General features: G+C 42.3%; 1 protein-coding gene across 1 annotated transcript; it reads right to left on the bottom strand.

Moving 5' to 3' along the window:
• Positions 1–954: 954 nt before the first annotated feature.
• Positions 955–24,326, bottom strand: erlin2 (ER lipid raft associated 2). Its single transcript, XM_083979218.1, has 12 exons — positions 24,264–24,326; positions 22,807–22,914; positions 21,713–21,794; positions 18,552–18,598; positions 18,256–18,317; positions 16,886–17,011; positions 12,938–13,011; positions 12,314–12,372; positions 6,591–6,682; positions 6,400–6,489; positions 4,318–4,397; positions 955–4,235 (listed from the first exon to the last, which is right to left on the bottom strand). Exons 2-12 carry the CDS (start codon positions 22,911–22,913, stop codon positions 4,056–4,058), a joined length of 999 nt encoding a protein of 332 aa, XP_083835344.1. The 5' UTR covers position 22,914; positions 24,264–24,326; the 3' UTR covers positions 955–4,055.
• Positions 24,327–25,530: the final 1,204 nt, after the last annotated feature.

Genomic DNA, 25,530 nt, shown 5'->3' with positions numbered 1-25,530 from the left:
CACTATTTCCCCAGTCGCTTTCCACTGTTTGAGGTTTGATAATGATTTATTGATAATGGTTTTATCACAATGTTGCGCCCACTTCTTCTTCTAAGGTTCAGTGACACATGAGTGGAGCCACAAACTGTTTATCTTAGGCACTTAATTATTAATATTCAACAACCGCATTTTGATAAGCATCTATTGACAATAGCATCATGGATGTAGTTGCAAAGCCAATAATTGGCTCTTCTTCATAAGCTGTATGTGCATTATTCAACTATGTTTAGGCCAATAATTGCAATTATTTGTTTGGCAATGAATTGTCAATTAAAATGTCATGATTGTGACAGCGCGATCTGTAATGTTTTTTTTTTTTTTAACAGCTCTACCTGTAATGTTTTTTTTAACAGCTCTATCTGTAATGTTTTTTTTTTAACAGCTCTATCTGTAATGTTTTTTTTAACAGCTCTATCTGTGATGGGTTTTTTAATATGAAGGAACCTCTTACTTGTAATGTAAATAAAAAAAACAATGATTTCTTAAAGCTGATCCCTTAGTACTTCATTGTCAAAGACAATATTTTGATTGCACATTTCATTATTCATCTCAATTACAAATTCACAATTGAAATCAAAGACCAAATCAGTGCAACACATTTGCCTTTCAAGCCATTTTAACTCCTATTTAATCTGAGAAATCTGGCCACACCAGGCGACCCGGAGCAGCCGTCAGCAGCCGTCAGCCGTGTGAGTAACATGGAATACACTGTCGGACTGTGTGAATAAGATTAAGATTAAATGGAAATTGTATTGAGTCACAGTGAATTCAGAATAAATGAAATTCAACTTCAGCAAAATTAACATTTAGACACACAAGGAAAAACAAATGACCCCCCCCCCCCCCCCCACACACACACACACCCCAAAAAGGAAAAAAAAACAAGAACAAAAAAAAAAAACCAAGGTCCCTGAATCAACGCCTAAACATGCCCAACAAGTATGCTGCAACCTTCCCCTGCCTCGGGCTACATGAAATGAGTCGGTTCTCTCCAGTGTGTAAAGTGTTCTTCAGAAACACATCACAGTCCCTGCATCTAGTGCAACACCTCAGCACCGTGTTTTTGGTCCAGACAGGGTTCAGCTTTGTGTTAATAAAAAGGTTTGACTTTCATGACTCCGTATCCCATAAACGTTAAATGGTTCTGTTGAATCGTTTTAAAACATGGCAGAATGCAGCTGATGTCACGTGTCCGTCGTTTGGTTGTCAGACCGGAGTACAAAATCTGTGACATCAGAGAACATGGTCTGTTCTAGACGGACACTGTGCAGAATAAAAATATATCAACACACACAAGACCAACAGTTGCACAAATAATCCCCATTAAAGCAACGGTGTGTTCATGTTTATAGCAAAATGTGGTGCAATTTATAATTAATTAATATCCATTGTGCCCTCTACACTGAAAAGACGTGTTTACAAAAACATAATAAAGCAAACAAATGGAGTGATGAAGTCATATCCTAGACACACTCAGTACGTTCTCATCCCTGCTGTGGTTAGCCCAGGGCCAGTATTTATCAAGCTGAAGACCCATATTTGGTGTTTCTTGTGGGAGAATCAACATTGTAATAGTTGTGTTATAATCTTGCTTTGTTTTTCTAATCTCCTCCAGGGTCTCGGAGCTTCTCATCTGTCCTGCACTGGACTTATCGGAGATTGTTGGATGCACTGACCGATGGTTAAACTTTTCCACTAAACAGTGATTGTCCTTCAGTGAAACAAAATGTGTTAGAACTGATCAATGTGCTCATCCACTCCTAATGTAAGCTGCAGTTGTTAGCATGTGAGGCTAACAGGGTCACGAGTTCACCAATTATTTATTAACTAACCACATTATTTATTTTACGTTAAATAGCAGAATTAGCACGTCTACTTCAGAGTTCAGCCCTCTGTGACGAAGCAGGTCAGAGTCTTAAGTTAACATTAGACTGTAATGTAATGGTCCCTCATCCAGCATCTTCTCATTTCAGATTTGGTAAAAACATATTGTTTTGTTTGTTTGTATCAAGTATTAATTAAAGTTGCATTCAGTTAAGTAGAAAAACAGGGTTAAAATAAGAGTTGAGTGTTTTTGGTTGAGTAAGTCAAAGACAGAGTTATGAATGTGAAGCATTGGCCAGACAGCCGATGCCTCATTGGTCGTTGCACTTTCAAAATAATTCAGCAGAGTGCTGCTGTTCCCAAGCTGCAATGCTGCCAATTCAGTGCATTTGGTTCTACATACAGAGAGTGTTTTATCCCAAAGGCGGACCTGGTAACAAATGATGCCACTTTCTGGATAAATCCTTGCAACTCCACAGAGGACAGCTGTCATCATGCATATAGGGGAGACCGGGGATGGTTGTAACAGCATCACTTTTACCAACAAGGGATAAGATTAGAGTGATGTGATCAATATCATGTGTTATCACTCCCTCACTGGTATTGCATATGAATTTGAATGGCTCCATCTCTTACAGCCCAAAAACATTTTTTTTAGGTCAGAAACCGTTGGCGTTTGGATTAGGTAATTTGTATAAGATGAAAGAGCAGGTTCTTAGGTAAAATGGGAGTAATTTCATCAATGTTTATATCAAACCACCATGGTGGTACAGCTAGTCAAACAATGGCTGACAGGTGTGGGGATGTTTGTTACACCTTTTATCTTTGTTGTTTTATTAAGTGTCGTTAAGTGTCACCATCTTTCCTAGAATTTTACCCTGATTATTAGCTGCTTCTGACCTCCTGCTGAAGGTTTCCATTCATACACACCCTTCATTGGTACTATCAAAATATGTTCTTAAAGACAGCTTTCTAATGTTAGGATCCACACCACAGTCACTGCTTATTTAGCCGTCAGTGATGGGTTTTTTTGTTCATACTGAACCACAGGAAGATGCTTTAGTGTTGAAACATGCACAATAAACTTACATAGATCCATATTTTTTGGTTTGGTCTCAGTTTTTAGTTTTTAATCTCACTGTTACAATTTACCCCGGGTTGTGTTACAACCTACTTGCATTTGACATCAACTAGTGAATTCTGTGATATAGTTTAAGAAGTTCAAGGCACTGCTACTTGTAGTGGACAAATGAGGGTACTCTGTGTCAAAATTTGAGAGCTCTACCATGAACACTCTGCAAGTTATGGGAGCTGAGACAAAAAGTGTTACAACCATCCCCGGTCTCCCCTAGTATACATGTCTAAAATAACCAAATAGTTTAATCTGCTAATTCCAGCTCTAGGCCTACACTGGTGAAAGTGGTTGTTGGAGGTTAGTGATTAAAAACCTACATTTGTCCAACTGTGTGTAATTTAAGACCCACTGTTATGCTACTAAATACTAAATACTACGGAGCAGAAAGCTTGTAGCATCGTTTACTCAGAGGGATGAGACTCCATGTATAAGACAATATAGTGGTCGATGACTGTGACTGAATTCAGTGCACCTAAAAGCTTAATTATGATGAATATTAACCTGCTAGTGACTTGATTGGAAAATATTTTGAACTTTAATCCTTCAGAACAATTCAGTGCGTCAAATGCTCAGTGAGGACACACGTGAAACAAAGAGAGAACACAGTATGAGCACATTAGACTGGGTACACTTACCACACAGACTGTGCCAGCAGTGCAACAGCAGGGCCAATTCTTTTAAATTACTGTTTTGGTTAATTGTCAGTTTTAAAAGAGCTCATCACACACCCCCAGGTGGTGCTATTTAATGCTTCCTCAACCTTACTTGAGGTTCTGAATCCAAATTATAGCATTTTCTGTTATATCAAACAGGAAACTTCAAAAATAACTTACGGTATGTCCTTTAGTCTGAGGTTTATAAGGTTTTTTAACTTCCTCCTCAAACTTTCAATGTGATTTCTATCAGTGGTTCTGAGATGTCTGAGAAATACAGGCCCTGGTCAGCAGAGCCTCTCTAGGCCAGAGGGAGAACCTGCACTTCAGTCCGCCTGTGGGTCAGACTCCTGCCCCCCAGCAGATAGTCCTCCACCCCTGGGTGGTCCTGTGGATCCCATAACTTAATCCAGGTCCAGGATCTGATCGCCCATAATGTCCATGGCTGCAGAGGCTTTTATGGAGTTCCCCGCGGAGCCAGAGTCCACAAACATCTGGGGTATGTCGTTCCCAAAGTAGATTTTGCTGTTGCTTGAGATGGCCTTGAATTTCATGAGCTGCAGGTACTCTGGTGTCAACTTCAGCTGCGAGAGGAGGTGACAGAGGTCAGATTAGAAACAGTTTCTCCTGGCTGAGGTAAGATTTACTTCTGTGTCATCTCTTTACCTTGTTGGCCTCAGCTACTCTCTGTGCTGTGTAGAAATCTGCATCTGCTTTGGCTCTCTGCCGGGCCAGGAAGGCGCTGTCTGAAAATCACAAACAAACACTGTCAGGAGTCAACAGCAGCAGGATGATGTAAAAAGTTCACTCTTTATAGCTCAGACAGCAGGGAGGAGGTCGAAAACTAGCAGCAGCTCCAACTGAGCAGCCGTTTCTCCGGCTCCAGCGGCCAATCAGACGTCACAACAAAACTCTGTGACCCAAGTACCACAACACAGACTTTCATGTTCAGTGTTTTGGTTCCACTGGACATTTTGATGTGAAACTAAAAATACTAAAATGACTAAAGTGGGTCAAAATGGCAGGATGTTCAAATTATATCTTTACATCATCGGACAACATCACCTAACACATTAATTAAAGACGAGGAGAGGAGGTCAGGAGAGACGGATCATCTTCTTTTGAAGTTACTTTTTCCAGGTTCTTGTCTTTATTTCAGCCATGGTGAGAAAGACAGAGGACAGACAGATTCAAAGACTAAACCCTAAACAAGAGCTCTGCCAGGTGAGCGATGATGTTCATTTTGGCTGTCTTTACACTACAGGCCTTAATGCCCAATTCCAATTTGTTGTCTATTTATAATTTTTTTTTGACTGTCTATTTACATGTTCTATCAGAAGTGTCCCATGTCTGATACTGTATCTGCTTCTATACCTGCTTTGCTTGTGTGAAACAACCCACTGAAGAGAAAAAAAGCTAGTGAACTTTTTCAAAGACGAGGGATTTATTAGATCACGTTATAATTCCATAATAATTATGCAGGAAGGTGAGTCTGGTGCTCAGAGTTTATATTCAACATGTCACTGTTTACCGATTGAACATCTAGTCTGTCCTTACTAAATAAAGTTAGTGAAGTGGCTGTGTGGAGCGGACCTGTTGAGATGAGCAGGTGATGGTGACAAAGCCTCTTGGACACATACTGTATATTATGTACATTGTTTTTCCTCTCTTGATTTTTAATCGGCTCGTTTCAGTTTTTGCCGGTAGGAAAACGTGAAATCTGGTGTTTCTCTCGTACGCTCTCTCTTTCACTCACTCCCTGGATCCGCATATAAATGAATGTTATATGAACCAAGAGCTAGTGAGGAAAAAAAACAGATGCCATGAAATGAAACAGTGTAATAACTCCTGTACCAGTGGCCACAGCTGGCCATGGTAGTCTAGTCCAGGTCAGTCCCACGTGTCAATCACAGGCTACAGAGGTTCAGTGAAACATGTGGGCACGGGAATTAATATTATCATTGATGACGTACGACACGCGTTGGCAGGAAAGATCAGATCTGTCTGTTTAGACTACACACGTATTGGCAGAAATCCAAATCATATCTGATTTCCACATATAACGGGGGCCTGAATCTGATCTGACAATATCCGATTCCATGAGTATTTGTCCCGTTTACACATTCATGTTACAGATTTGATCTGGGCCACTTGAGAAGAAAAAATTCTGATTTTGGGCCAGTTGAACCATGCAGTGTAAAGACAGCCTTTGTCTCTTTGGCCACAGCTGACTGCCACAGTCAGAGTCCATTAAACCCCGAGAGCAGTGCTGCTGGAGATGAAAGCTAACTCATAATGTTATCAACACAAGAAAGCTGTTGTAATATGTGAACTTGCTGTCTTGGAGGCAGCGGCTACAGAACCTTTGAAACGTGCCACAACTCAACTGTACATGTGCAGGTATGTGTTTGCACATCGTCAGCTATTAAAAGCAAATATCACCTTCCTTCAACCTGTCTGTTTCACACATTCTTCTACTGTGTTTAAACCTGGCAACTGAAGGTGAGTACACGTCAACATGAGTTTCTTCCAACTCAGTACATCGAGATCTTGAGACAGAGCCTGTGCCAACTCATCTGACATCACTTGAGGACATTTGAGGTCAGATCTGATGCAGCTCAATCAGAGGCCGCTAGAGTGCTTACTGCTTATAAAACTATTGTCATGCAAACGGTAGCACTCCCCAGCTCCTGTACTAAGGCAAAGTTTGTCTTTAAGTGCAGTGATCGGAGGAAGTTCCATCCAAACCTTCGATTTCTGAGATCTTTTTTTCGGTTTCCTTCTCCATGATTTTCTGTCCGAACTTGATCTCCGCCACCTGAGCCACTTTCTCGGCCTCTGCGAAGGAAAGAAAAATAATTTAGCTGTCAGCTTAACCGTGATGCGTCTCGTGCACCTTTCCCTGAACCGCCGTCATTATTTCCCCCGTTGTTGCTCACCTATCACAGCTTTGATCCTCTCCGTCTCCGCCTCCTTCTCCACAACCTTCTGTGTCTGTTGAGAGATGAGCAGCTTCGTCTTCTCACTCTCCCTGCAAACATTAAAGGGGACATATAATGGAAATTTTACTTTTTGAAGGCTCTTTAAAAGGAGACATATTGTGCTCACTTATTTTCCACAAATTAAAATAGTTCCCAGGTGTCTTAAAGACATGTCTGTGACATGCTGTGGTCAAAATACCCCAAGGATCAAACATCACAGCTCTTCTCATCCTCTCTAAACAGCCCTGTTCAGAACGGCTGGTTTCACTGCCTGTCCCTTTAAATGCAAATGAGCCACTGTTTGCCCCACCCCTTCTACCGGTCCCAGGTAGGGGTGAGGTTATGCAAATTGGAAATCTAGTTACATCACTGGAAGACAACTGAGGGAACAGCTCACAAAACCATGTGGAGTCTGCACATTACAGATTTTTTTTGCCAAGTCTCACATTTTGAGGGCCGAAAGGCAAGACAAACACCCAAATATAAAGAGCCTTCAAAAAGTGATATTTCCATAATACATCCCTTTAACATATATTTAGGTGTTTGTCTTGCCTTTCGGCCCTCAAAATGTGAGACTTGGCAAAGAAAATCTGTAATTTTCAGGCACCCTAAATTGAAATACGTGGCTTTACGAGCTGTTCCATCCGTTGTCATACAATGATGTCATTAGTTTTTGAAATTTGCAAAATACCACCACTACCTGTGTGCATCGGTATTGGATGAGCAGTGGTTCATTTGCATTTAAAGGGACAGGCACTGAAACCAGCCGTTCTGAACAGGGCTGTTTTGAGAGGATGAAAAGAGCTGTGATGTTTGATCCTTGGGGGATTTTGACCAAAGCATGTCACAGACATGTCTTTAAGACACCTGGGGGGAACTATTTTAATTTGTGGAACATGTCTCCTTTAACGCACACTTAACCACTGAACAAGTTGAAGAAATCTTTATTGTTCCTGGGGGGCACACTGTGCACCCACACAGGTCTTCACAGAGTCCCTGGGACGGCACTTGATCTGCTTCATCTGCTTCCCTGCCCTGGTGGTGTTGATCAAGCAGGACAATGTACCGGTATGTGATTGTTGACACATTACTCCTGTGGGGACCCCTGTTATTATTTGTGTTGTTTTAAATGTTGTCACTACTTGCAGCCTCTCATTGGTTCATTGTAAGTCCACCCTCAGTGTCCTCTGTTGTCCTCAGCTTATTCTACACCTACTAAAAACACACACCCACGGGACCACATATTCCCACTAAGCTAAAAAATGTAGTCAGTGTGACCAGATTGGGCCCAACTGTGAACAGCAGTGGCAGTGACAACTATTGGGACTTCATATGTTTTTAACATAACAGGGCAATAAATTGGTGATATTCCCAGAAAAAAACAAAAACATTATTTATAAAAAAAATTGGCCACAAAGTGTCCAAAAAGTCCATGAGAATGTCCCTGAGCACAGCCAGACAGTCCTAAACCTTGACACATTTTGGAGAATGTCCATAAAGCCAGATATTGGCATCAGACCACAGGAATTCAACCTCAAAGATTCCCGTTCATCATGTGAACACTGCACCATCATGGACACATGGCTGTCAGCCTATGCAACAAATCTGGGATTTCTTTTCTTGCTTGAAGTGTCTGACTCAATAAAAGGTTTCAGTGGGATGTAGAGGGTCTGTTCCTCTCTCTGACTAAACCTCCATATTAAACAACCTAAGTGCTGATTTAAAGGAAATTTGTTTATCTTATGTTTATGGGTCTTCAATGGCTTATTCAAACAGTCCAGGCCATTTTTTCCATGGTCAAGTTTCAACTGCTGAGAAGTGCTGTTCTCATGGACACAGTCCATGGTAAGTAATACCAGACTGTCACACAGGTTTAAACAAAAGTGATCTAAACACATAATGAACCACTTTACTCTGAAGTGAAAGTAAAAGCAGTGAATGTTCTTTATTAAAATGGCATTTGTTAAAAAGTGAAAGTGAAAAGTGTGTCGAAACTCTTCTCTCTGGCCGGACAAACCTCAGATTATTAAAACAAAATTTGCCAAATGCAACAAATGATTTGTGTGTGTGTCTGTGTGTGGATGGTTGCTACAGGGTAACATTAGAAGAAAAAAAAAAAACGTTAACATGAGGATCTGTGGGACCTCTGTGTGCAGTAGAATTCCAGTCAAACTGTTCACCCAGTGTGACATCTGCAAACAGTCTGAGGTGCAACTGCAGACGACTACAGCATGTCATTAACAACACCGGCAAACAATTATGGGAAGTGATGCACAGTATTAATTAAGTTGTGTGACGGGGTCGGTCATCATGGAAGTGATCAGACCGAGCTCCCAACGCATAGTTTGGTCTGAGGGCAGAACTAATAATGCACAGTCATAGGATTGTGGACAATGTGCTGTTTCAGGTCTTAGGTCATTTCCTTTCAGTGAACTGATGAAACATTAACCAACATTAACAACATCTGTAACGTCATCCCACATCACAACATTTAAGTTTGATTACTCACAGTGATGCTTCATTTTCAAGGACATGACATACTATTGACCTTATGTAGATGATGTGGGGAAAAGCTGGCACTCACAAGAAATGATACATTGTTGCAATTAAATTTTGGTCCGGTCTGTGTTCACACTGTCCCTTGTCAAAACGCACATTTTTTGTAAACAAATGACACGTGGTCTACAGGTCGTTCAGCTATTGGTCAGAAAATTTGTGAGGGAAAATCACTTTCTGTCATTTTTTTCCTATTCATCAACAATGGAGAGCAGCAGCTTTGACAGTTCTCCTTTGCAAGGAGACTTTTCTATGCTCTTGCTCTATGGTGAATTTCTATTTGTTTCTTGTGTGTACAGTCTATCTTAGAGCCAGGTACAACGTTACAGACAAACTGCACTTATGGCAGATGGATATTTTGTGACATAGGGTGAAAGTTTGTAAACAAAAAAAAAAAAAAAGTCCAGCTGCACAAAACATCTGTGGAACATATGAATAAACTATTTAAGTCACTTGGTGTCCAACTTTTGATTTCAACTTTGATGATTCAGTTAGCACAAAACCTTTTTCTTTTTTTTGATAGCAACTGATAAGTGACATGTTTATGCAGTGATGATAAAACTGAACTTAAAAGGCAGGTGCAGGTTAGTTATAAATTGTGTTTGTGTCTAAGTTCATCACTTGGCAGGGACATCCCTGATTCATCTCCGGGCCTGTGATGGAAGAGCTTTCTTCTAATGCTTCTCAAGTGTTGTATCAGCACCAGTCCAAGGCAAGGCAAGGCAATTGTATTTGTATAGCCCGTTTTTACAAACAGTTTGTCTCAAAGGGCTTTACATGACATCATAACAACATCCTCTGTCCTTAGACCCTCACATCCACTGAGGAAAAACTGACTCAAAGTGGTTGATAGTGTAAATACTTAAAGGATAATTAACGTTTTTTACAACCTGGACCTTATTTCTAGCATAAAATACGATCATTTTACTCACCCAGACAATTTTGGTGTCATTTGGAGTTGTTTTGACGAAATTAGCCCCAGTGGAGCGGCGCGTATATCCGTATAATGCGAGAACACGGGGCACCCAATGCAGCCTCTAAATAACACATTATCCGCCGCAAAACTCGTTCATTTCGCCAATATTTTGTCATGATACACTAGTGCTATTCCCCTCCGAGCCCGTGGTGGCATGTTATCAACATGCTGCGCCTGTAGATTGACTACTACGTCTTATCTGGATGATGTCATCTCCGACCGCTGCCCGGCACGGCTAACTTGCTACCGCTAATACTATGGTTTGTTTCTGCGTGTTTCTGACTTGTCAGAACAAAATGAGCAGCTGGATGAAGTTCAGCTTCCACAGGCTTCCTCTCCTCAACCTGGACTCACTAAAGCTCCGGCTAGTTGAGCTAAAAATGGACCTGAATGCCGAAGCAGAATGATTATTATCAGAATGATGATAATGCCGGGCAGCGGTCGGAGATGACATCATCCAGCTCAGAGGTTGGTAGGTCAACCTAGAGACCGCGGATGTTGATAACATGCCACCACGGGCTCGGAGGGGAATAGCACTAGCGTATCATAACAAAATATTGGTGAAATGAACGAGTTTTGCGGCAGATAATGTGTTATTTAGAGGCTGCATTGCGCTGCCCCGTGTTCTCGCATTATACGGTTATACGAGCCGCTCCACTGGGGCTAATTTCGTCAAAACAACTCCAAATGACACCAATCTGGGTGAGTAAAATGATCGTATTTTATGCTAGAAATAAGGTCCAGGTTGTAAAAAAAGGAAATTATCCTTTAAAGGCACAACAAGGAGTTTTGGAAAAGCGAAGTGTTTTCACACTACATTTATGAGCCTCCGCGCGCACCGTGAAATTCTTTGACCGGCGCAAGACAGACTCATGTTTTCATTCATCAAGAATTAAAGTCAGAGGTTGGAAGACGATCACATACCGTCGTAGTTCCAACCATAAACGGCGATTCGGCGGCGTTATTCTCATGACTCGCCACGAAACCGAAAGTAAAGAAACGCTGGTCGGCTCGCCCAGCATTTCTGTCACCACTAATAATAACAAAATAACGATAGAGACAAAACGATATATTTATCAAAAATGGGCCCATTAACAAGTGTGGGTAACGTAGATTCATCCACATTAACGTGAGACTTTTTTATAACCAAATAGAAACTCCTTGTTGTCCCTTTAATTAAAATAATAAATACCATTCTGAAGGTAGAATTGAACTAGAACTTGTATTTTCTTTGGACAGATGCACATTTTCATTAGCACTTCAGAGCTAATGAGTTACTTATGGGTACATTTAGAGACAGCTTGTGTTTTACAGCTCTTGTTAAATTGCAGACTGCAGATAGAGATGCTGACTTTCTGCCTGCAGCATGAAGCTTTGGTTTCCACTTTTTCAAGCATCTGCTAATAAAGAGGTGGTTTTACCAAAGGATTCTCATTTCAAAACAAGGCATCTTCAGACAGCCAGAGACTTCTCCATGCTCGTGGAGCTCACTGAGAAGGAGAAGCTTGCTTTTTTCTTTTCTACCTCTGTCTGAAATCACAGACAGCTGGTTTAAAGATGACTAAATTAAAAGAATTTTAAAAGTAAACCTGCTGGATTCAGGTTGTGAAACAGAAAGCTTTGATAAATGAGAGATGGTCCTCAGCAAAGAGTCTGTTGTGTGTTTACAGGCTTATTCCTCTGAACTAAAACAGTGTGAGTCACTGATAAAATTTATCTGTGCGTTCAGTCTGTTTTCATTCACATTTCCCCAGTAAGGCACCAAATGAATATCTTATCTGCAATGAAGAAGAAAAAGAAGTTTCTGGGAAATGTGCAAGTAGAGTACAGTGAAACAATTCACCATTAACCCTCAGTCAATGCAACATGTAATGCGTGATGACTCACAGTGCTTCTGGCTCCAGTTTACCGTAAGTCTTATGTTTCTTAATCCGACCACAGTGGCTGTGACTGAGCACATGCTTCTGCTTCATAAAGCGAAAGTAAGACGTTCACTGACTGACATGAAACAGTGGAATTGGCAGAGTAAGTTGGATGAAGATCACATGCATCCATTTGGGAGGGAAAATAAATACACAATACAAGCCCCAGAGGTCAAGGAACATTCTTTGTTGGGCAAAAAAAAATAAAAAATTAGAAGAAAACTCACATGAGCTCGTAGTTCCGGCGAATGCTCTCTGGGATGTTGGGTTTTGTCACACGGACCGCCTGTTGACCAGTCACACAAAGATACAGACTGTTAAAACAGCAGGAGTGTAGCCAACATTAGATTAAAAAAGAAATCACCAAGGGATTCTCAAGCAACAAAACACCAGTTGGCAAAACGCCCCGAGACAGGGTCCTGTTCAAAGACCCTCTGAACTCTAACCCTATTGGATTCTCAGGAAGAGAAGAAAGTTGTTATTTCAAGTGTGTCTAGAGATTTACAGGACACAGAGGAGCGTTTTAAAGGCACAAAAGAAATGGAGGAGAGGGGGGGGGGGGATTCAATAGGGGAGAAACCACAAGTGGGTCTTTTAAAGTCAGTCAGTTGTGATGTCTTTATTAAACATTCCACAAAAAACAATTTTGTTTCGTACTGTTATGATAAATGCTCCAGGAGGCTTTGTAAATCCTCGCAACCGGACCCCCCCTGGAACTCCAAAAGCATTTTGATAACTCCGAAGGTTCTCCAAACCCTTCCTTGGCATGACGGTGAGTAGATTTTGGGTGAATTTGCCCTTTAATAACCTTGCTACTCTGAGCTCTTCCAAAGTGTGTGGCCTAACTGTACCTGTATGATGAGTCCAGGTGCCATGTTGGTCAGATCCTCTTGCAGAGTCAGCTTCAGATTTTCATCGATTTGGTCTGTGGTGGAGAACACAAGAGTGAGATGATGATGAGTGGCTCTTTGATTACACAAAGTGTTTTTCTCATGCAGACAGAGGTGTAGAAGTAGGTGTCATATCTCTTCATTCAGAAAAGACAGCAGCACAAGTTGCATGACACACTCTCTGTGTGAGCACTTGACACCAGCGCACCTTTGGATTTTTATCACATTGTGAGATCTCAGAGTATTTGTAACTGTTCCTCTCCAGAGTCTGGTCAGAGAGCTGCACGGGTCCAGTCAGTGGTGGAACAATAAACACCCAGAGAGCAGCAGTTGTTTGGACAGAAATGTTTTGTTTGGAACGTCGTACAGCTCACTGGGTTGAACAGGCGCTCCTTATACAATCAGACGGCCCTGGTTCGATTCCCCTGGTCGCCCCTTGCTGCATGTCATTCCCCCTCTCTGACTCTCTAAACTGTCCTGTCAATTAAAGGCCCCAAACAATACTTAAAGAAAAGAAAAAATGAATGTTTTGTTAATGAAAGCTGGTTGGAGCAGACAGAAAGTCTAGAGTAACTCTGATAATAACCGCTTCATTACCACTTAGCAGGAAAACTGACGAGCTGGTTCAGGCCGAAAAGATATACAAATGACTCGGGGCCAGGTTGGGCCTTGGGTTTCCTTTCTTTTGTTTCTTTTGTTTTTATAGATGGTTGTAATGTGGGTTGTTTATTATGAAATGCACTGAATCGGCGCTGTTCATTGGCTACTACACTCCTGCTGCCTCCTGGCTGTGTGTCTGGTCCGATAAGGTATTTCATTCAAGTTCCGTTACATCATTATGGTTGGTAGAGTGGAATTTTTCTTTTCTTTTTTTTGGGGGGGGGGGGGGGGGGGGGGTTGGGCTGCGACACCCACAGGTCGGGATGAAGAGCTACAACAGCAGAGGAACTCATCCGACTCCTGTCCAGCTGAGGACTGGAAAACATATCCAGCCTAATGAAGCTGGATTGGAGCTGAGGCAGCAGATGGTAGGTCAGAGCAGGCTGCTGCTGCTGCTGCTGCTGCTGCTGCTGCTGCTGCTGCTGCTGGTTTCCAGTAATACAAACCAGTTGTGGTTTCAGTACCACACATCTGAGTATTGTTGCTGCCCACGTACATCTCTTTATGATCCTCTACTGGCTACTTCCTGCCTGAATCTAGCAGGACACATCTGGGATGAGGTAGAAGTGGAGCTGGCAGATGTGAGAGTGCTGCTGATGAATCTGCAGAAATGATGTGATGCAGTCATGTCAACATGAGCCAACATACTGAACCAGTTGCCGCTAGCACGAGCAACACGAGTAGCGCAGTGTGTGCACATGGTGTCAGGTTTCTCCACAGCTCTCAGACTGAGATCAGGCTGTAGCGCCTCTGACTCTGACTCTGTTGTTTCCTCTTGTCCTCTCCTCAAATGACCTGGCTGCTGCACTCCAAGGCTCTGCCACCAGGCTAAGTGGAAAAAAAGACTTCTGAGCTTTTGAGCTGGACCAGTCCCAGCCTGGTCAGATGCGTACATGAACTGATGAAGCCTCTTGGATGAGGTGAAACGTCTTCCTAGACAAATAACCAAGTCCAGTTGCTTTCGATTTAAACTCCTTTGAGACACTATGACCTGGACAAATGAGAATATGCACAGGCTTCTGAGCTTTTGGCACAAAGCTTTGTTGCATTTGCCCTGAATCTAAAACACACACATCAAACTGCTAACTGAATGCAACAGGTTTTATTCATAAACAGATCCTTCCTGTCACATGCAATAACCTTTATGTAACCGAGAACACACTGGACTCAAGTAATAACACCTCATCGGTATTTTCAATATTTCTGGGGGGATATTTTAGGTATAAAATATAGATTTTCTTGTTGGATATATAACATGGAGCATTTGTAAATAATAGTACTTTTCACTGTACAAATGTTCTATTCAAGGTAAAGGTACTTTCTTATCACATATACAGCTAGTATAGTGAAATTCTTTCTCTGCATTTAACCCATCTCTGAGGAGCAGTGGGCAGCCACGGTTTTATTTATTTATTTGTTTATTTCGGGCATGTCAGTTAGATCATCATCATCACACATCATCTTAGTTCAAATAATACAATACACATGGCCGAAAGGGAAAGCGGGAGAAGCAAAAGCTTATCTAGTCCCGCCCCCGAAATAACGGAACGTTACAAGACAGAGTTGTTTTTGAGGCAAATGCAGAGACTGCTTGCTGAAAAACTGCCCCAGACAGGAACCCGCATCAGTGGTTTTGCATGAATTTACCTCTAAAACAACTCTGTCTTGTAACGTTCTGTTATCATATCATAGCGTGGTGAATGTGCAGGTCACAACTTGTCCACCAGAGCATTTTGGAGTTGTTGGATTGTGTATTTGATGAGTTTGATGAGGGAAACCAAGAAATCCCATTGGCCTCCGTAGTGTAGCTCTGAGCAGCTCACGGCTCTGCTCCGCCGTTCTAAAAACAGCTTGCACCGACAATTAAAGGTAACAAACCTACTGCTATGACTATAGGGATTATGGCAATGGGCCAATTTTCCAAAATGTTGAACTATCCCTTTAAATACTCAAAGTCTGTGTAATCAGAAAAAAACACACTTTATTTATTTCTCTTAGTACTCTTCTGTCCAGTCTGAGTTATCACCTCCATGTGTACTAACCTGTAGTTATAAGGCATATGACCAGGTTTTATGACTGTAGTTGTGGACTGTAACACAATCTACAACAGTAAACATTTCATTCAATCTTTTATTCGACTGTGTAAATAACAATCTGACTGTGCAGGTATTTATATTTTATATATTGCTCTGCTCTGATTACTGTAACGGTTCTGTCACACATGTTGTATGTGAACTAGTCCCAGGCAGGTTTTCATCCCCCCTCACCCCGTGGGGAGAGCCCACCCGGTGCAGCCCACCCAGTGCCGGTGTAATGTTCCTCATAAAGCACCAACTGAGTGTATGTGGCATGTGGTGAAGAAAGGCAGATGGCACCATGTTTTCCTGTCCCTGGACAAACGTCTCAGATGACATATTTTAACTCATTTTTTTTTTTTATCTTCACTCACCTACTCTATCAAAAGCAGTTGTTTACATTCAGTTGTTGACCACTCGTCAGTTTGTCTTCAAGTCCAATTGAACGTTTGCATCAAATTTGAAGAATCTCCTCTGAGGTGTCTCTGAGATGGTGAATCCACAAAGAGCAAAGCTGTGTTTTGTGACTTTGAACCTTTAACCACCAAAATCTACACAGCTCATCCCTGAATCCAAGTGAATGTCTGTGGTGAATTTAAAGAGTGTGATATTGAATCTATGAGAATGGGATAGACGTACGATAACGATAACAAAAATGATATACCTCTGGCTCTGGCTGTCACAGAGGCACCAAAAAAAACATTTTCATATGTTTAACATGACAAGAAGCTCCTCTGTAGCTTATTTGCGCATGAGAGATGAAAACAAAGTAAGAGCATGTGTATTTAATCTGTCAGTTCAGACTTGTTGCTCTATGTTTACGTAAGGCCAACTTTATAGTTTCAATAACTTCGCTGCTTATTTGACCTTCACATTTCTGTAAGACGCTGCATGTTCAAGTCAGAGCACATAACATAAACTCTACAGCTCAGAAAAAACGTCCCTACATGTTTTCTCATCTGATAAATGATCCTAGTTTCACCATGGTTGCATCTACATGCTCGCTTTAGCACAGTCCATATGCATTGCAGCTGTTGTGTGTAAACTATAAATCCAGGGTCCTTTGAGGCCGAAGCTGTAGGCTGCGTGTAAATGTACAATTAACCCAAACAGAAGGGAAGGTGTTTCAAATTAAAAGTGTGATTATAGCCAGTCTGCAGCCGGCTGCACTCACCAAACAGGCCAATGTAGACCTCCTGCAGCGAGTGGACACTGCAGAACTGGTTGAGCTCGTGGTGAACCTTGTTGAATATCAAGGCCTTATCGTAATCCGCTGTGAAGTTCCGCACTATGTCGTACACTGCAGAGAGGGAAACAAAAGTCTTACACAGAGACACAACACAACACAGAGACGGATCTGGTGAAGTTAGAGCCAGCTGCATCATGACACACTCTAGTGGCGCTTTTCCACTGGCACGGTACGGCGCGGTACGGCCCGCTTTTTTTGCTTTTCCACTAGCCCTAGTACCTGGTACCAGGTACCATTTTTAGTACCTCCTCGGCCCTGGTTCCAAGCGAGCCGAAGCGATACTATAACGTGACGTCAGCCGACTGCCTTCCGCTGATTGGACAGAGCGGCGTCACAGGAAGAGTGCGAGCGCTACGTCCGACATGAGAATCAAACCCGAAAATTTCAAAAACACAGCGGCAACAGCACCAGCTGATCTGTATCAAGACTGTTGTTGTTCCTTCACCCGAGTTAAATGTTGCTGTGTGTAAAACCACACCGTGGTCTGTTAACGAGGTGCAGACGAGTGAGTTTGGAGCTGACGAGAGGATCGAAAAAAGAGAGAGGGACAACGCGGCCCCGCGATCACCGCCGTGCCGACCCCGCCCCCGCTGAGGAGGTACTAGAGAACTCAGCTGTAGTGGAAAAGCACCTTTACCGAGCCGAGCCGTGCCGTGCCGTGCCGTTAAAGTGTAGTGGAAAAGCGCCATAGGGCTGTCAGATCAAACTTCGCTATTCGAACAGAATTCAAATCATTTTCTGAACTGACCTGTGCCTTCCACAACGACGCAAATTAACGTAGTGCGTCGCAACATTCAGGGTAGTAAACATGTTGATGAAACAAACAATTTTGTTGTTGTGCACGACGTAGAGCTGCAGCTTCAAATTTACGAGCAGAGTTTTCTGAATTGCCCGTTTATTAGGCTGCGCCTGCGTGTTCCCGCACTACACACATTGTTTTTTTTGTTTTTATCGATGGATCCGCGGATCAGCTGTGATCTGTTGCACCTCTACTAAATATTTTGATTTCCCTTCTTGAAGTTTTATATTGAGTTGGTGTGTTGCAAATGTTACATAACAGATTTGTTTGGAATGCCCTTTAGTGGGCGCGGGACGTCATGATAAGCTGGTATAGGTGTATATAATGAGCTAAAAAAAAACATTAAATATTCGGATATAATTAGAATATTTAACATAAGAAGCATTAGAAATTCGAATTGACAGCCCTACTGTGCCTGAGTGACCGACACAAGATCTAAAACAAAAAGAACAATGGAGGAATGGATGTTTTTGGCCTTGAACACTGGAGAGTTTACCTGCTGTTGGAATGAGAAAGTTGACCACTTCTATCCGATCAAAGTAGATCATCACTCCTCCGCTGAAAAAGAAGACAATAAAAAACTTTATAATTTACCACACATTTTCACTGAAAAACAACATACCGGTACATGTGATGAAAGGATCGTATCTAAAGCTGCCAGCGGTTTAGACACATGGACTGATGAATCTCTGATGGTGTTTGCTTCTGTACTGTGGGAGTGTGACTCCTACGTGTAAGAAGTCTCACGTCCACATCTGACACAAGTCAAAGCAGCAAAAACAGCCAACCCACCTCGTGCCACAGGGTACGTTCTTCACCTCATCCGTCTGTATCGTTGTCTGTGAGGAGCAAATTAAGAAGCACATTTAATACATTGTTCTCAGGCACTCCAGATGTGCATATCTGACATCATTGTAAAAATAACAGTTAATCCATCAGCACTGTATGAAATGGAATAGCTCCATATTTCAGTGACAGCTCTTTGACACAGTATTGCAACACACGCTGAACATTAGAACTTTTACAAAGGAAGCTCACATTACAGGACTGGGACACTAGATTCATCTTTGGAATAAAGGCTGTGTGCCAACAGACCAAAAGCTTTTCACTTCTTTTCTCTGAGCATCAAAAGAGTGTATATATTCACTAATAAACAAGGTTTACACATTCAATCAGAGATGTATATTAGTATCAGTGTGGCTGGAGGCCGATAAGGCCTGGCACCTGATGAAGACCACACATGGTCGAAAACGTTTGTGCTGAATAAATCACTGTGACCTCCTGTAAGAGTGTGCGGGCAACCCTCTCTTTTTCTCTTTTTCTCTGAGGCCGATAAGTGACAGGAAAATGCAGCAAATTAGGTGTGGCAATATGTCACCATTACATACTGTAAGTCTGTCCACCAGAGACCACTGACTACACTCACACTGTAAAATCACTGCTGTTACAAAAAGTTCAGACATTTGTATTTTTACATTATATTGTGTCGCAGTGTTTTTGATAAAATAACTACACAATTTCCTTGCAGAAATGTTGACAGTGCCAGGAGGGCTGCTGCCGTTCTCTGTCAACATGGGAATCAAACCCATGACCTTAAAGGAGTATTCCGGCGTATGTTTAAAGCAGGGGTGCAAACTCATCAGGGGTAAAAAAGGTGACAAGATACCGACCCCCCTAGGGGGGTCCGGGGGCATGCACCCCCGGGAAAAACAAAACAAAAAAAACAACAACTTTAAAGGTGAATTTACAGTCAATTTTAGCATGAGACTAGGGTCCAGATTTACTCAGGTTTGCACAGCTTTTGCTCCTGTTAAACCTGCACAATCTGTCTCTCTGTGTTTGGTTTTGAAACATGTGAAGAGGGTCTTCAAAAGACAAACGACTAATTTTTATATAACAGGCGTGATATATTTACTAGGGGTGGAACGGTTCACAAAATCCACTTTTCGGTTTGGTTCACGGTTTTGTGGTCATGGTTTTCAGTTCAGTTTGGTATACTTTGATCGTTGGGAAAATCAATCATGTCTTGTATATTCAGGTTAAAACTGAAAGAATGAGGCAGTCTGACATCTGATACATCATTGTGACAGTCTGAGGTTAAAAGTAGGTGAGATTCTGGAGACATTGATAGTTCCAACATGTTTTAATTTATTGGGCAAAGAAAGTTAGCTAACAAATGCTAAGAACAATTAGATATTCACTGAAATATATAACCTATATGGTTCTTACAAAAATTATATCTTATAAAATATAAAAGCTAAAATGTCTGCTCTGCCCCTTTAATTAGTGCATACTAAATTTAGCCTACTACTTTTACAACCACATTATTTACCAGCAACATAAAGTGAAACAGAGGCAGAGGTGTCCTGCCACAATCGCTAATTGGTCGCAATCGCGATCATCACACACACGCGGTCCCATACAGCACCTATACAACGCTGCTGGCGCATCTTCTAGCTCCGACTCTTTCACTCGCCATACTCACAAACGTTTACACGAATCACACAAATGACCCATTTGGGATCCAAAACGGCGAATTTCGCCGAAAGGTGACAAGTTTGCACCCCTGTTAAAGGGATAGTTCAACATTTTGGCAAATTGGCCCATTGCCATAATCCCTATAGTTTTAGGAGTAGGTTCGTTATCTTTAATTGTCGGTGCAAGCTATTTTTAGAACGGCGGAGCAGAGCCGCGAGCTGCTCAGAGCTACGCTATAGAGGCTAATGGGATTTCTTGGTTTCCCTCATCAAACTCATCAAATACACAATCCAACAACTCCAAAATGCTCTCGTTGTGATGTTGTTGTTCAAGTTGTGACCTGCACATTCACCACGCTATGAGATAATAACAGAATGTTACGAGACAGAGTTGTTTTGGAGGTAAATGCAAAGATGCTTGCTGAAAAACTGCCCTTGACAGGAACGCGCATCAGCGGTTTTGCATGAATTTACCTCTGCACATATCCTCATTTGAATACAGCATGTTTTATCCAAATTCAGCATTCTGGGAGGATAATTCTCAGAAAAACAGTCAAGCAGAACTCTCTTTTGGGGCGGTGCGTGGCGCAGGGGTTAAAGCGCAGGCGTCCCCGGTTCGAATCCTGCGTCGGGTAGACCTTTCCTGCATGTCATTCCCCCTCTCTCTGCCTCCCCCTTTCCTGTCTATCTCACTATGTACTATCAAATAAAGGCAAAAAAGCCAAAAAATATACTTAAAAAAAAAAAAGAAGCAGAACTCTCTTTTGAACCTTTATATTTTTGTTTTTCGACGGCATGGCCGATGATTTTCTCTGTCTCTGTATCTGTCTGATTGTCTCTCTCTCAAATTACCTAAATAGGCTCATCTTTTTTTTATTGGTGGGATGGTGAACCAAAGAAAAAAATGCAGCTTCGCCTTTGATAACGCTCACAGTGACACAAGATGCGTTCACGTTGTGAGACAGCCAGTTTGTTTTGATATCGTGAATACCAAAGACTTTGGTTACATGAAAACAAAGGCTTAAACCAGGGTTCACGGGTTTGATGAGGCACTTGTTTGCTATGGTTACGCGATGGTGTGATCAGGGGGCTTCTGGCCGTCCGTTCACGGCCAGTTCGGTCCGTTCATGGCCGGTTTACAGAGCGTACGGTCGGCTGCTACAGTCTGCTCCCACGGCTGCGGGATAGGTTGGATGAGTTTGTTTGCACTCTAGTCTCCTGATAGAACACACTGAAGCTAACAGAAGCTAACATGCACTACACTAACATTAAATTATCATCTGATTATTCAGTTTGGAATTAAGTGTTGGATACTGTCTCCATGTTCTGTTTTTCTCTCCTCTTACTGTGACCTTACTACAGCGTTGTGTCCCGTCACTTTATGTAATCACTCAAGCTCTACTTAATGGGATTGAGCTGTTGTCTAACGTACACATCACATTTATGACTTTGTGTAACTAAACTGACATGACTCACCTGAACAGACTTGTAGGTGGTGATGAATGGAAGCATTAGATGGAAACCTGGGCCACTGGTGGTGGTCAGGAGAGCTCCTCCCCTATCACACACACACACACACAGTGATCGTTAAATGTTAGGATAGGCTTCAGAACAGATGATTTAAGTACATCCTGAGGGTGATTTTAGCTTCTGATATGAAAAAAAAACCACACTGAGATTGTGGTTTGCGATATTAAAGCTATGCATCTAGATCCACATGACAGGACTTGATGTAGCCCTCATTCTAGACATGATGACAGACTGTTTGTTGGCCAATGCCAACGTAAGCAGCAGCCCTCGGTGCTTTCATTGCACTTTATTCTGCTGCTGGTAGGAAAAGGAAAACAAGGATCTTCTCAGATACATTTGGATTCAACTTTAATCTGAAACCACAAGCTTTAATTATAGTTATTGTCTGCCCGGGTGATAAGAGAATTTATTGACTCTGCACCCAGAAGGGAACAAACAAGGACACAGAACTAAAGGTGAGGTTTTAGCATTCTTACCACCACCCAGGTGTTTAACCCCTGTGTGAGGTAAACACCTCTAAAGCACATGCTCTTTTCTTTAAAGACCCCTCCGATGAAAACCGTGTTTTTCATGTTGTTCACATGTTCCTGTGTAACTTTTCTGATGATAGAAGACATATCAGCAGAAAACTTGTGCAAAATTGCACTTGGACTCGGTCTCTCTCTCACGCACCACACAGACACACACAGGTGTGCATGGGCAGGTCGCGCTGGAACGCTAATAAACGCTCAACGTGCTGAACTACAGTGTCCAGCTCTCAATGAGGTCTTGAGTGCAGAGCAGCGCCGTCTCCGCCCACCACTCAGAGGCGCATTGCTAATGAGCTGCTGGTGCTGTGCAGAAGGAGAGCCCTGGGAAATGGCACAGGTTTTGTGATTTTGGCAAAAAAAACTTCATTATCACAATTTAAAGACCACTGAGAATGCTTTAAAATAAGTAAAAAGGGTGGTTGGAGGGGGACTTCAATGCGCCACTATTTCAGCACAGTAGTTTATACCTGGACACAAAACGGAAAATGCATGTGTGTGCTGCCGTCTCACCTGTAGTAAACTCCAGTGTGTCCTTCATCGATCTTGTGTACAGATGCTAAAAGCGCTGCTCCGCCAAGAGCAGCAATTATTGAGAATATGGCACCCCACTGTGCCATCCTGGAACACAAACAGAGGATACAGCATGTGAAGAAGAGCAGATGGGAACAGAGCTTCCCCTTTGAGGGATTTCGCAATATCCTGCTTTAATTATACTCAAATGTTCAGATATTCCTCCAACTCCGAACGAAAGACAGACTGCCATGATCCAGTCAGCATGACCTGCGTAGTGCTGTAGTAACACTTTGGGGTTGGCATCTTGCTCACTGGTTTATCTCCTCTCAGCTCAGGCTTAACCGGGCATCAGCTGGGACTCAGTGACCTTGTCACACTTAAAGAGGATTGAGGCTAAAGTGCAGAAACATTGTAGGAATGCTCGTCATATACAACAGATCTGTCACCACAACCTTGAGACATGGTGTTTGTGTCGTTGTGTGTGTACAGATAGTGAATCTTAGTGCAGCAGGTGTGAGCTGAGGGAGATGCTGGACCAGGAGCTGCCTCGGCTCCGCTTTCAAAGGATTTGCAGAGATACAATCTGGTGATCCTGCTGCTCAACACAACACAGCACTTCACTGCAACTCAGTGTCATACATGTACAGACTGTTCATTTCCCCTTCACTTGTTAAAATCAATTACTTGTACAAAACCAATACATCATAAAGCATCTTCTAAACATGTGCCTGTATTTAGACTTTGCCCATCGCAGCTCACTACACTGGTCCTTCTGTTTACATGATGACTTGTACTTGTACTGTTTACATGATGACTTGTACTTTTTTCACTTGAACGTAACTGTGAGTGGAAATAAACCTGGATGAGGGAAAGTGAAAGCTACAGCTTCGCCTTTTGAAAAGTGTGTGGCGCCGCTTCCTGTTTGAATGAAACGACCACTGCCTGACGGAGCTTCAACATCAACACCGTGGAAATACACACAGTGTTGGTAATACATGTATGCCGAATGAAAATAACGAACATACACAATGGTTTTCTGTGTTGAAATGATGGAACTAGGACAGATATATGTGACTTATCGGCAAGTGAACGTAACATTTCCCGACACTTGAATGGCTTTACGTTTTAAGAGCTGCGGGGCTAAGAGCATTAGCAGCACCGAGGTTACTATGTAGCTGTAGCTTCACAGAAAGCAGCCTGGTCCGATGCCAAACAACTTTACACATAATACCAGTAACGTGTGTGTCATAACCTTCGCCCCAGTGTCAGTGCTGAAGCTCAACACAAGGCCAGATATTGATTAGCCTAACCTGAGTTACAACTTAGCGAAAATAGTCTTAGCTCGTCGCATCTTCTGTCGACGTCCTCCTGTGTTACCAAACCAGCCCGGGGCCGTCGCACACTGCGTTTAAATACAAAGTAACTGGAGTTGTTGTTTCTTTAGCAGCTCTTACCTGTGATTTGAAGCGAGATGACACCGACAACAGAAAGGAAACAGGTAGCTCGGCACCAGGGGACCTCCCTCTTCTTCGTTTCATGGTGCAGCAGCAGCACCAGGCGGCTGTGTCAGCGCCCCCTGCTGCCCGGTCTACCCACACCAACTAACTAACCCCCCTAACCACCGTGACCTGCGTCTTTCACAGGTACAGCGCTCTCCTCCAGTGTGTTAGGGGCAGGGCCGTTGCTAGGAATTCTGGGTCCCCTGAAAGAATACTAAAGTGGGCACTTGCCCCCTTTCCACTTTTTTTCTTAGACTACGTAGCCTACGTATTATCATTTTTTATGTAGCCTACTTTGTTTTGATCCTAATGCAGCATTACTATGAGTATTATGCAGAATAATTCAGTCATACCAAGATTAGACTACTGGGTTTTTTTTTTGGGCCCTACTGGTCGCTGGGCCCCTAGAATTATCATCACCTTTCTCCCTTATACAACGGCCCTGGTTAGGGGCCAAGTCTCTATGTCCACCTCCTCCACCACCAGAGTGAGTGACATTATACAGACATTTTACGTACCTTACCTTACTAACTTCTGTTAAGGTAAACACAATTTATCAGTTTCAGTCAGAGTAAACTTTATTGCCCTAAGGAGAGAGAGAGAGAGAATCCGAAAATGCAAAAATGTGCAAAGCATTAAAGTGCCGTGTATCTATTGCACATTGATGAATTCCATTAAGGTTTAGGCTAAGTGTTAGTGTTTAGCAGATTGATGGAGGATGGAGCAAACAATAATCAATCCTTGTACCAAATAGCTCTTTATAAATTGATCACTGATTGTTGCATCATCATATAACAACATAGGGCCTACTCAAGTAGGGGAGACTGGGGATGGTTGTAACAGCATCACTTTCACCAATAAGAGATAACATTAGAGTTATGTGATCAATATCATGTGTACCCACTCACTCCCTGACATTGCATGTGAATTTACATGGCTGTGTCAAAGTGTGTAGGTTTTACAGCCAAAAACCACTTTTTTAGGTCAAAAACTAATATTTTGGACCAAGCCTAAATTTTGACTACTATCGATACCGTTGAAGTTGGGTAACTTGTATAAGATGAAAGAGCAGGCTCTAAGGTAAAATACGAGTAATTTCATCAATGTTTATTTCAAACCACCATGGTGGTACAGCTGGTCAAACAATGGCTGCAGGGTGGGGATGGTTACACCTTTTACCTTTATTATTTTGTTGTTGTAAGTGTCATTAAGTGTCACCATC

The sequence above is a fragment of the Trachurus trachurus genome (genome assembly GCF_905171665.1).
Source record: "Trachurus trachurus genome assembly, chromosome: 9".
NCBI classification, from domain to species: Eukaryota; Metazoa; Chordata; class Actinopteri; order Carangiformes; family Carangidae; genus Trachurus; species Trachurus trachurus.
This window is presented reverse-complemented; position numbering and strand designations above follow the sequence as displayed.

Coding starts and splice junctions, on each gene's coding strand:
- erlin2 (XM_083979218.1), bottom strand. CDS start 22,913: ATGGCACAGTGGGGTGCCATATTCTCAATAATTGCTGCTCTTGGCGGA. Junction 17,012..18,255: donor CTTTCTCATTCCAACAGCAG/GTAAACTCTCCA, acceptor CCCTCTCTGCAG/TGTACGACATAGTGCGGAAC. Junction 4,398..6,399: donor AAAGATCTCAGAAATCGAAG/GTTTGGATGGAA, acceptor TGTGATTTTCAG/ACAGCGCCTTCCTGGCCCGG.